The sequence below is a fragment of the Tenrec ecaudatus genome, chromosome 7 (genome assembly GCF_050624435.1).
Source record: "Tenrec ecaudatus isolate mTenEca1 chromosome 7, mTenEca1.hap1, whole genome shotgun sequence".
Classification (NCBI taxonomy): Eukaryota; Metazoa; Chordata; class Mammalia; order Afrosoricida; family Tenrecidae; genus Tenrec; species Tenrec ecaudatus.
In genome coordinates, this window is record NC_134536.1 from 40,545,682 (window position 1) to 40,558,484 (window position 12,803).

General features: G+C 42.9%; 1 protein-coding gene across 2 annotated transcripts in view; it reads left to right on the forward strand.

Annotated features, from left to right (window-relative positions):
• Positions 1 to 12,803, forward strand: part of ARHGAP18 (Rho GTPase activating protein 18) — a 228,662-nt gene that overhangs the window by 82,108 nt on the left and 133,751 nt on the right. The window contains exon 1 of one of the 2 annotated variants that reach the window (XM_075554568.1): positions 6,689 to 6,894. The exons of the other annotated variant lie outside the window; for it this stretch is intronic. Coding sequence (XP_075410683.1) covers positions 6,782 to 6,894 — 113 coding nt within the window. The 5' untranslated portion in view covers positions 6,689 to 6,781. Of the gene's footprint in view, positions 1 to 6,688; positions 6,895 to 12,803 lie in introns of those variants that run through there. 2 annotated transcript variants of the gene reach the window in all.

Sequence of the window (12,803 nt, forward strand, 5' to 3'; positions counted from 1 at the left end):
GAAGCACTTCAGAGATGCTAGATAATTTTACCTCGTGAATTATTCATATATTTCTTTTCATAAAAGCAATGAAGTCAGTAGCAAGACACCGTAACTTTTATCATGTTTAAGAGCTCTGGCTGGCTGGGCACACAAGCCTGGGTTTGCATGTCCTGGTTCTGCCCCCTGAGCGCCCTCATATCCTTGTCTGTAAAGTGGGTATAATTCTAATGACCATCGCGGGGTTGCCATGATTCGATGAGGCTCTTTGTGTTATATCTGGCAGAAGGAGCATTCCAAGGTTAGCTATTAGTGTTTAAAGGTAATAACCTCTTCAACTGGAAAAAGGGCCTTTTACAGATCTTTGCCAAGAAGTCTAAATTAGCAATTGTAGTTCCAAATTTTCCCAAGCACGTGCAAAATAGCTTTGAGAACAATACAGAAACATTTATACCATTATCTGGAGAAGGGGAAAAGGCTTATTCCTTGTTGCTCTGGAGGACAGAGCTAGTAACAATAATGGTATTTCCAAGAAAGTAGATTCAGATTCTACACACAGAACAATTCTCAGGCATCACCCACACAATATGGGTAGCTTGCAAGCTCATGAGACATGTTGCTACAATGGCATGGTAAACAAAGGTAAGGAATGGCAGGACACTTCCTTTTCATTAGTCAGTGCTACTTTATAAAGGCGTTATCAGCCTATGTAAAACTTTAACTTCACGGTTGATGATTAATGTATCCACGTTCTTGTTATTGTAAAGTTGGCTTAACTTTGCAAATTGAAAGGTTAGTTTCATAAGACTGTGTCACTAAGCAGCCTTTCCTTCTTCTTAGAGAATGTATTTGAAGAGAAACATTATCCTTTTAAAGCACAATAAATCATTTAAGAAGGATTTCAAAAAGTACATTTAGTCCATTGCAATGTTGACACCCAGCTACTGTGCTCAGTATAATGTCACATTTCTAATAAACTCCTTCGTACAACTGGGAATTTTCTGCCTATTTATTTTAAATGTGGTTGTCAAATTGTGGGGCCTCAGTACTATCTCCCACCTCCTATTTTAAAACGGCTATTTAGGTGCATAAATTACTGCTCTCTTTTCCCTTTCGGTGCCATCTAGTACACGCTGTTAAAGGGGGATGGATGAAATAAATGTTTAAACTGACTTGATGTTATTAATTACTTCTTAAGATGCCTCGCAACAGGAAAGTGTTTGGCAAGCAGTCAGGAGCCTGGGATATTAACAGTTTTGAGGGCATTCAGTTCTCAATGTTTGTTTACGAAAAGATCACAGAAAGGAGTAAAATTGTGTGTTTTCATAAAGTCTATCTTGAGGTGAAAGGGTGATGTGGTATAAGGGCGGGAGCCATAAGAGTTCTTGGTAAGGCTTGAATGTGGAGTAAAACAGCTTTTCAAAAGGAAAGATAGGTAGGAAGGTTTGGTTCCCTAGGGCCCCAGGACATTTCTGAAATCCATTTATTCACATTTGAGGCTGTGTGTCCTGCTGCAGAGCCTTACCTGCTGTCTGTCCATGACAGGCAACTCCCTCAGACCAATACAGACAGACGGAGATTATTGGGAAGTGAGGTGAAGGAGCCCAGAGAATTTCTCTGTGCTTCGAAGCTCAACGGTTAGAGGTCAAATGATATGTACTGGAAATCTATGAAATCAATTTGTATCAGATTGTAGCCTCTGTCTCTTCAATATTAAAAAGCATGGTTATTTTGAACCCAAATGTTAATTTGAACGGTAAAATATTTACATGTCAGTCTATGTATTACATGCTTTGTTACTAAGTAAGTAAAGGGAGTAATTAGACAGAGATATAACTTAATCATCGTGTTGGTTAATGCTGGGCTGATGGCCTCTTTTTCATGATGTGGGTCCTAAGAGTTGGCAAGCCTCTAGCTGCTATTAAGGGTGGGTGGCCCTGACAGATGGAAGACCCAGTAGAGGGAAAAATATGAGAGAAATAAAGGGGAACGGTGAAAAGAAGTTGAGGGAAGTATGGGAAAACGAGGATTGGGTTGGAGAGGAAAAACAAGGCGAAAGAAGACTTTTCAAAAGATAGAAAGTGCAGGCTTCCATTGGGAAGGTAATGAGTCCTGTAAGAGAGGAAAGAACACCATAGAAAATGTATTAAACCAAACTATCAAAATGTACACCAATTGTCATTTTCTTCTTCTTTTTTTAACCTATTGTTTCTTGACATCTGGGTCTGTATTCTTCCAAAAAACAATGCTCTATGTCTCTAACCCTTTCCTGAAGATGATACTCTTCAACAGACAGCTGGTCAATGCAATAGCAGTTTTAGCATTCTTGTGAGATACAAATCATGCTTGTTTTAAATATTCTTAGAGTTTGGGGAACAAAAAGAAGTTTGAAGAGGCACGATGAGGCCCATAGGATGGACAGGATAAAGTTTTACAATGAAATTCGCTTAGGACAACCCTTGCTACCTGCAGGGACAGTGACTTCTTTCATGTGGCTCTTCCAGCCAAAGTCTCTGACTCCCACCAGACACTTTCCCTGCAGGGGTCTGGCAAGAAGCTGGGGGGGGGGGGGGGAAGATACTGACAGGATTCACCTGTGAGTCATTGTGAACAGGATTCCCTGGAGAGTGCCATCCTGCTGTGTACAAAATGAGCCCTCTGAGAACAGGAGGAGCGATCTCCTTACCAGCCAGAGCCAGGAATAGAGTGCAGATCCTCCTGGATCCAGATGACAGCTATAACATCAGAACAGTTACAGAACAAGAAGCCAGAGCACGGAACAGAGAGATGGACTTCCCAACACACAGAACAAGAAAAGCTGAGTGCTTTTGTGCAGGAAGCTGGCTAGCAGAGTGGGATGTCTCTGGGCACTTAATTGGCGAACTGGGCTTGCTGAACTACAGGAGTGGAGCCGAGTGCTTTCTGGCTGAGGCTTGTTGGAGTTGAGTGCCTCTGGACACTTAATTGGGGAAGCTGGGCTTGCTGACCTACCTTAAGCTGAATGCTTTGTGGTTGAGGCTTACAACAAAGTGGTATGTCCCTTGGGTGTTTATTAGCAGATTTGACAGAACTTTGTCGAATGTCTTAATATACAACCCAACCCTGAACATTCCTCACTAGCATTACAACTAGTTAACTTCCTTGACAAACCTTTAATCTTCAATTTTGTCTGTGAGTCCTATGTAGCCATTGCAATGGACAAAAGAACCTAGAGATAAAATAGGAAACACTAAGTCAAACATTGCACTACCCTTGAAGAGTGAGCAGATGCCTGGCTGTGATGGGGGTGGAGGTGGGGGGCTGGGCACAACTTTCTGGTCTTTTCCTCACCATTGCAGTTTTCAGTTTTTCTCAAAAAACTCCCTAGTAGCACTGCCATGAGTAACCTATGTCCTTTGAGAAACTTTATCAAGATTTCCCTTTGAGAGTCCCAGAAGACAAGGACCACACTCTTCTGAGCTTCTCTCCACAGATCTCCTCAAAAAGCCAGTTTAGATTGGGCTTTTATTTTAAGGCTCGCTTATAATACTAAGGCAGTTGTCTTATGAGAGAACTAGTTTGCAGCCATCCACTAATCCCAGGAACACATGTCAACATGTTTGTTTGGAATGAATTCATGGAAGTGTGAACTGGAGCCCCCAGTAGCAATATTTTTTACTTGCCCTCCTCCTTTCCATTGCATTTCAAAGTAGTCACCTATTTTTTTAAAAAAGTGAATGCATATGGGATCCTTCTATCTTTTTTCCATGTAAAATTATTAAAAATTAATAACTCAGATATTCCATTGTATTTACCTGTTGTCTCTCCCTTCCTATATTATTGTGTATGAACATGTCATGAAATCTACTCGACTCATGTTACCTATATCAATGACAAATTTTACTAAATTCTTTAGTGATGCATATTCACTCAGTTATTCACTCATTCAACTCTCATTGAAGGCCCACAATGTGGAATGCATGATGTTTAGAACTGAAGGCGGGGGAAGGCAGTGCCCTCTGAGGTCATGGTATCTGACAGCTAAGATTAGAAAAGTTTCATATATGGGTTTGGAGCTGCTTGAATTGCAATGGATCCCAAAGCAACCAAACCAAGCTCAGTGCCGTTGAGTGGAATCCAACTCATAGTGACCCTGTACAGCGGGATAACACTGCCCTTGTGGGTTTCCAAGACAATGACTCTTAATAGCAGTGGAATGCCTCCTCTTCTCCCATGGGGCAGCTGGTGGTTTGGGGCTGCTGACCTTCTGAGTGACAGCCTAACCTGTCATCCACAATGCCACCAGGGTGCCTTCAGTGGACCCAGTGAAGGTTTTTAAGCATAAAGGGGCATTATAAGGACACACTTGAGTGTACGAATAATATGGAGGGTAATTTGAAGGGGACAAACAGATGTGCTAAAAAGGTTATGGCTTTGCTTGCTGTGGTGGTGGTGGTGGTGGTGGCAGCGGTGGTGGTGGTGGTTAAACTTCGTATTGTTTATTAAGTAAATGTTTGCAGATCAGATCATTAGTTTTACATCCAACACTTCATTTGTGTGTGTGTTTTCACATCTTTAAAAAAATTATTAAAAGATCCTTTTTAATGGGGGTGCTTACAGGTCTTATAACAATCCATACATAAATTGTATCAAGCACATTTGTATATATGTTGTCATCCTTATTTTCTAGACATTTACTTTCTATTGAGCCCTTGGTCTCAGCTCCTCTTCACCCTCCTTGAGACTTTATTTCAACTCATCACATTTTCTTTCAGTCCATCCATTGTCAAGGACCCTTGGCGGCAGTAGTGAGTTTAGTGTTGGACCCACTAGTCTGTGTAACTATTCAAGTATCTACTTGAAAACCTCACTCTTGCCAGATTGTGAATAATCACTTTGGCTTGGTTGCTTTTAGCCTTTGAGAACGCCCCAGTGTCATCCCTGCCTCCCACCTACCAAGCTCATCACACACTGGCCTCCTCTGTACCAACCTTGATCTTGTTTACCTCTCGCCCAGGAATTCCCCTGCCTCTCATCTTTCATAACTATCAAAGAGTATTCATGTTGATGTGAAGGCTTGTTCTGTGCTTTTTATAAGAATGGTTTCATACAATATTTTCCATTTTGTGACTGATGAGTTTTACTCAGCGTAATATCCTCCAAGTTCTTCCACGTGTTTTGAAGATTCATCATTGCATGGAATAGTAGTCCAATATGCCTATGTACCAATATCTATATATTCCAATATAAGGCGATTTTAATAGTGACGCTAACACGTTATCTTAGTGCCCCGCCAGTGCTGGGGCAATGGGAAGAGAAAGCCCTGTATAAAGCCCTATATATATAGGTGGACAAGGAAGACAATAGATATAAGAGAAAGGCTATTACAACTGAGAGAACTGGATGTGCAAATGAAAGTGGAAAATTTTAAAAATAAATTTTAGGTTCTTCAGATTCTTTTAGGATCTTCAGGAGTATTTAAGTATTCTTCTCATCTTTTAAAATACTGAAAAATAAAGAGCACACTTATACACTGAAGGCCTGTTCATGCAGCATTGTAGATAGATCACTGCATTGTAAAGGGAACACTTAACAATAACAACAACAAATTGAGAATTTGGAAGAGAGTAAAATTATTAGTAGAGGGAGGATAAAAATGTAGGGTAGTTTTTATAGTTTTCCAGTTTGTTCCCAGATCTGCAAATAGCAATGGCATGGTGGTTAAACAGAATGTAATTTAAACTTCTGTTCAAAACCAGCTTCTGGAATTTACCAAGCCAAAATCCAAGTCCGCTTGAAGTCAATTTAGGTTCATCATAACTCTCTACGAGGTTTCTGAGTTTGTTTCCGCAACAAATAGCTTTCACCCTCAGCGCAGCTGGTGGGTTCGAACTGCTGACCCTGTTCAGCAGTCTTGTCCGTATCCCCCACAGCCACCAAGGATCCACCTTGCTCTCAGACAAGTGACTTAGCTGGTCTCTCCACTGCACTTTCTTAATCATCTGTAAAATGCAAATGATGCTGGTGCCTATCTCAGAGGGGAGAGGGAGAAGTGATTTGGGTGAGATACTATTTAAAAGCTCTTGGAAGAGTGCCTACCATGGTGTAAGAAGGCGCTCAACAAATCATAGGAACTATTGTGATTTTCCGCAATAACATCTAACAGCCTCTTAGTGGCTGGGTCTTTGGAATACTGAGGGTTCATTTTTCATGGGCTTTTCTCTGAAGACGACATTCCAGAGTACAAGGTAGTTTTTATGAGAACAATTTTAACAGCATACAAGAAGCAGTAAACCTTCTCTGGGCAGCTGCCCCGTTGTTCTCTCTGTAATTTCCTTGGTTTTTGCTACACTTGTTTTAACGCCGGGCGTGAAGGGGTTAATAAATGCCTTACTCAAATTGCAGGAATTAGCAGAAATTATCAGATGGAAACTGAAAGGTGGGGGCGGGAGGTAGAATGTAAGTGGAGGCTTTGGAAGCAGCTTATTGTCTCCTAACCGAGACAGCTTGCACTTACATTAAGGATCCGAGTCTACAGTTTGGTAGGGTAATCAGATCGGAATTACCAGGGACGTGGGGAGCCACGAGTCCCCGCCTCCCGGACTGACGCTGGGATCCCCGGGTTTCAACAATGCTGGGAGTCACAGCTTCTAATTGGAGAGCCCCGCAGCCCTTCACCGGGAGAGACCCCGCCCTCTCCGTGTGAATCGCTGGCCGCGGAGGAGGAGCTGGCAGATGCTAATGAGCGGAGTTGCCAGGCAAGACAGGAACTTGTCTTTCTTTCTCCTGTCAGTATCGCAGACATTATGCCCCTTCTCTCACCATGAGCTGGCTCTCCAATTCGCAGGGGGTTGTGCTGACTGCCTACCACCCCAGCGGCAAGGATCAGGCCGTGGGGGTGAGCCATGCCAAGGCAGGGGACGAAGACACCTCCAGGTAAGCCCTGGCATTGAACAAAACAAAAGCCTCCCTATGCACCAAGGGCAGGAAAAGTGACCGGGAAGTTGGTCTGGAGAGAAGGGACAGCTTGGGCAGGGAAAGTTAAACCCATTGTAGCAACTGAACTGTCTGGCTTTTTTTTTTTTAATGTGCTAGTCACATCTCTAAATCTGAACTATGAAAACAGCCGTATGGGATTCCTGGTGAAGACGAGGAGGAACGCATTGGCCCCGTGGCTATCAGACTTGTTGCTTAGCAGGTGCATTTGCAAATGCTGCAAGATCAAGTGAATGTTTGAAACACTTCCGAAGAGATGAAATTCTTGAATGGGCTCTGGGCTCAGGCCTTGGAACTGTTCCTGGGGAAAGGCAGCCAGGAGCACGGGGAGGTGGCTGACTAGGCAGTTGTTGGAGCCGTGTTTTTGCTTTGGTTTGTTTTCCTGTCTCTCCTTTGCTGAAGGAACTTCTTAGGTAAAGAGCGCAAGACACTGACCTGTGAAACACCTACCACAATCTTTTGCAAAAATATGCGGCTTTGGTTTTCCCCCTGGACTTTCCAAAAGAAGTTTTTGTAAGGAGGGTCTGGAAGGGGGTTACTGCTAAATCACTTTATGGGCACAGAGGGCAAACGTTGGAGAGACCTCTGCAGTACAGAGTTCCTGTCTTTCTGTGCACTTTGTTCTGCTTCCCAAGGGCCCCTTTCCCTCTTTTTTCTCGTCCCTTCACGACCTTGTCACTGGCAGGACATTTTAAACTCCAGTCTGGGATTTAAATGTAAATGTTGGCCTAAACCTGGCAGTTTAGGAAAGCAAAGGCTAACCTCGGAGTTATCAGTAAGTAAGCATGCTTCCTCCTCACTGTTGAATATGTGATAATAAAGCCTTCTTTGTTCTTATGTGGCTCGTGGCTCTGCCTTCAGCGAAGAAGAAAATGCCATTTTTCACTTTGTTTAAAAATACCTCCAAATATGGAGGTGGGGTCGGGGAAAGTCAAAGGGATGACTCTGTGCTAGACCCTTAGGGTGACCTTCACTGTTTTTCCCACATAGCAGTCTAAGTATGTTTTCCATTGAATTAGTTCATTTCTGAGGATAACAGAGAATTATTGCTGGGTCTTTCCTTCGTGTCCATGATAGGAGAATTAGGTTTGTTTGTTTTTCCCTTGTGAAAAATAATAAATTGTTTCTATCCACTGTACTGCCTTGGCAACAGGAGCGCCCTGGCAGTCGGGCTGCCAGAATTGTGCATGCACACTCAGCATATTCTCACATGGACCTTAGGCTGGGATGGGTGGGCCCCAGGATCTGGATCTCAGATCTTACCTTGTAAGAGTCGGATGGACTTTGAGGGACATTTACTCTGGACCTCTCATTTGACTTTGAAGATTCATTGTAGATCTGCAGGTGGGCGACTTTGCCTGCTGGCTGCTTACTCGGCTCTGGAGACTGGTCAGCCTGTGTTTGAAGTTTTGCAGCTTGCTGTGGGTGTCCTATGCATGAGTGGGTTGAGAGAACAAAAGAGGAATGAACCATGCTCAACCATGCTAAAGCTTGGCAAAGAGGCAGAGTGGGCAGCTTCCTTGGGGCTGTAACATCAGGGGTCTGCTCTCAAAAGCCACTCTGCCCTCACAAGCTGCCATATTACTAGCACATAAACCCAGTTGCCTGATGTGGATTAAGACTAATGGTGATCCATGTATATCCGACTAGAGCTGTGTACCACAGTGTTTTCAACGGGTGCTTTTTTATACATAGAGTGGCTCTGGGTGACACCCAACCTCCCGCCTTTCAGTTAGCAGCATAGTGTTGACTATTTATACCACTTGGGGGCCCCATCTTAGGGACAAAGTTATGTTGACTCAACAAAACAGGATCTTGGCTTGAAGACTGGGAGGGAAAATAAGAAAGAGGGAGAGCAGTTCTCATTATATTTTATTCTTAAACATGGACTCATATATCAAATAAGTTCATCATTACTTTGGGAGGAATTGTTTGCTTTGAAAGGCATGCAATATTAGGGATGGGTAGAAGGAGGAGAGGGTTTAGGGTCAAATAGAATCCAAAAGAGAATCAAAACAAACTCCATGCTATTGAGTCAATTCTGACTCCTAGCGACAGATTAGAATGATCCCTTTGGATTTCCAAGGCTGTAAGACTTTACAAGAGCAAGCTAGCTCACCTTTCTCTCCCAGAGTGGCTGCTCGATTCAAACGGCTGACCTGTGGTTAGCAGCCCCACATACCCCCCACTCTGCCACTACGGCTCCTTTCAGATAGGACCAGTATTACCAAGGAATGATGGTGATGTGTGGGGTACGGGACGGGAGAGGTGATCCTCGTCTACAGGGCTTTACTCTAACTGATTGATCAGCTGGTGATTTGGCATTTTGGAGGTGGATCCACGGTGTAGGGTTAATAGCTTTTAAAAATAGCTTTTAATGCAAAACAAACAAAAGGAAACAACCAATACCCTTTTTAAAAAAAAAAAGACATAGCTTTAGATTGTGGGCTCCCTCCCTATTTAAAAGTGACCTGGAACCAATTCTACGGCAGTGGGTTTGGGGAAGTGCACAGAGCCTGGGCCCAATGGTTGAGGTGTTTGTCAGGAAGGTTGGTGTTTTGAGCCCACCATCTGCTCCCTGAAAGAAAGATGTGTCAATAACCTTGTCAGCCCTGTGGAGCAGTTCTGCTTTGTCCCGTACAGTCGCTATGAGTAAGGATTGACTCATGGCAGAAGTTTGTTTAGAGAAAATGCAGAAGTCTCAATTTTATCATGAGATTTTGTCTCTTCTAAATTATGCGGGCTAAGCAAATAATCCAAGAAGGTGGGTCATGTGAAGAAGACATGGCATTGGGACTTACTTGTGAAATGCAGATGACACAACCTAGCTTGGGAATTTTAAATACTTACTGATGACAGTCAAGCCTTTAGTATGGATGACACCCTAACATAAAGAACACAAAAATTCTCATAACTGGACTCATAAGCAACATTGCCAAGATAAATGGAGAAAACATTGGGGTTCTCTGGGATTCCGTTTTACCTGGATTCTCATTCAAGGCCCATGGAAGCAGCAAAGAATCAAAGGCTGTATTGCATCGGGCATACTTGTTGCCAAACACCTCTTTAATGACACTTTGAGGACTAAGGTGTGCCTCGCCCAAGTGATGGTATTTTCGATTGCCTCCTATATATCCAAGAGCTGCAGAATGAAAAAGAAAGACTGAAGAAGAATTGATACCTTTGTGTTAGGATGTTGCTGAAGAATTTCATATATACCATAGAATCCCAGAAGAAGAAAGAAAAATTGTCTTGGAAGAAAAACAGCCAGAATACTCCTTACAGTGAGGAGGGCAAGATTTCATCTCCTGCTCCCTGGAGAAGGGCACCACGCTTGGTAAAGTAGACAGCAAAAACAAGGCGGGCTCTCGAGGAGATGGATGGGCTGAGTGACTGCAGCAATGGGCTCAATGGTAGGAAGGCAGCGGGGAGGGTGAAAAAGCAGGCAGCTTTATTCTGTAGCAGAGGCTCACGGTGAGTTGGCATTGCTTTGCCGAACCTTTAGGACAGCAGCAAAAAGTAATATGTACTTTAATAATCTATTTAGTCAAACTTAGTAAGGTGCTCTTCTGTGTTACCTGTTGGGCTGCTAACCACAGGTTGTTGGTTCAAACCTACTAGTCACTCTGAAGGAGAAGATAAGGCTTTCTGCTCCTGTAAAGAGTTAAAGTCTAGGAAACCCAAAGGGCCACTTCCCCTCTGTTCTATAGGGTTGCTGTCAATTCGAATGTACCCAATGGCAATGATTTGAGTTAGTTTAATAAAATTATCTAATATGTATTATAGAAGTCCTGGTGGTATAGTGATTATGTGTCAGGTTTTGATCTGCATGGCTGTCAGTTTGAAACCACCAGGACCTCCTTGGGAGAAAGACTAGGAGTTCTACACCTATAAACAGTTAACAACTTCAGAAACACACACTGGGTCAGCTTTATTTGCATGCTAATTTTAAAATGAATTTCTTAGTATTTCCTTTTGTGAAGCCAGTTTTCAAAGAATTCTGAATGTTATCTATTCTTATAATTCCCTCTTGACTCTGTCACTATTTTAAGAAAAATGATGCTGTTGTTTGTCCCCCTCCAAAAAAATCTTTTTATCAGGACCTCATGCAGATGTCATCTGAATCACATCAAGCAGTCTTGTGCAATTGCTACCACAGTTTGAAAGCCACCTCTTTCTCCTTGAATGCCTTTATCGCCTCTCCCCTTAAGCTCCCTGCTCCCCCGTGCTGTTGGTTTTGTATCCTCTTTCTATTCATTTGATAAATGCTATTTTCAATGAAATCCCCCTCCCCGTTAGATATTTTAATTTTTTTTGCTCTGTCCCTCCCCCCGCCCGATATTTTAATTCTATAAACCCAGCTGCCTAAGTAGGGTTGCTGTGAGTTGGTATTGACTCAATGGCAATAAGTTTTTGAGTTCAGGTAAGCTTATGCCTTCTATAAAGAAATCTTGGACATCTAATGTGTAAGGTCTTGCCTGGAGGTCCCGTTTGCATTAGGTATTGGATAAACAGAGCCAAGGAGGAACCAAGAAGCACCCACAGCCTGCTGGCCTAACCCTTGAAATGCTAGACTCTTCAGTTAGGCTGCCTGCTTTCTCATGGCCTCATCAGTGGGTCCCTGGAGGACCTGCCTCTGGACTTTGTCATTTGAGCTTCATTATAGTACTGACTTCATTGGGAGCATGGAGTGGAGTGATCTAGATAAAGCCCATAGAACAGTTTCTAGTTCTTTCATAAACTTTAGATAAAGAAAATAAAATACATTTTTGAGCTTTAGAACATATTCTTCTAGTTTCAGTAGTTTCATTTACATAATTTTGTTAATATGTTAAAAAATATGGCCATGGCCCATGTGTTTTAAAATGCCATAAATCAAAATCACCATGATGTTAGAATTTAGGCCTCAGAAAGTCCTCGAGAATGTCCTTTTAGTCCTTAAGAACATTTATGGTTTGAATGAATGGCAACAGCATAGAGCGGGCCTGCCTAGGGGTCTCTAAACGTTTTTATGACAACATGGAATGTCGTGGACCTTCATTAGATCTTTTGGCAGTCAGATTGCTTGTTGCCTCTACAACTCCCCTCCTCCATTCAGAGCTGGTTCTGCCCAGTGTGTCCAGGGAGAAAGGGTTGACTTTTTAAAATCGTTTTATTAGGGGCTCATACAACTCTTATCACAATCCATACATACATCAATTGTGTAAAGCACATTTATACATTCATTGCCCTCATCATTCTCAAAACATTTGGTCTCCACTTAAGCGCCTTGCATCAGCTCCTTATTTCTCCCCTTCCTCCCCTTCCCCCTCCATCCTGAACTCTTGATAATTTATAAATTATTATTTTGTCATAGCTTGCCCTGTCCGACGTCTCCTTTCACCCACTTTTCTGTTGTCCATCCCCCAGGGAGGAGGTCACATGCAGATCCTTGTAATCAGTTCCCTCTTTCCAACCCACCCTCCCTCCACCCTCCCAGTATCGCTACTCACACCACTGGTCCAGAAGGGATCATCCACCCTGGATTCCCTGTGTTTCTGGTTCTTATCTGTACCAGTGTGCATCCTCTGGTCTAACCAGACTTGCAAGGTAGAATTGGGATCATAAAAGTGGTGGGGGAGGAAGCATTTATGAACTAGAGGAAAGTTGTATTTTTCATTGTTGCTACATCACACCCTAACTGGCTCTTCTCCTCCCCGAGACCCTTCTGTAAGAGGATATCCAGTGGCCTACAAATGGGCTTTGGGTCTCCACTCTGCACTAGCCCCCTCATTCACTATGATAAGATTTTTGTTCTGATGATGCCTGGTACCGGATTCCTTTGATACCTTGTGATTGCACAGGCTGGT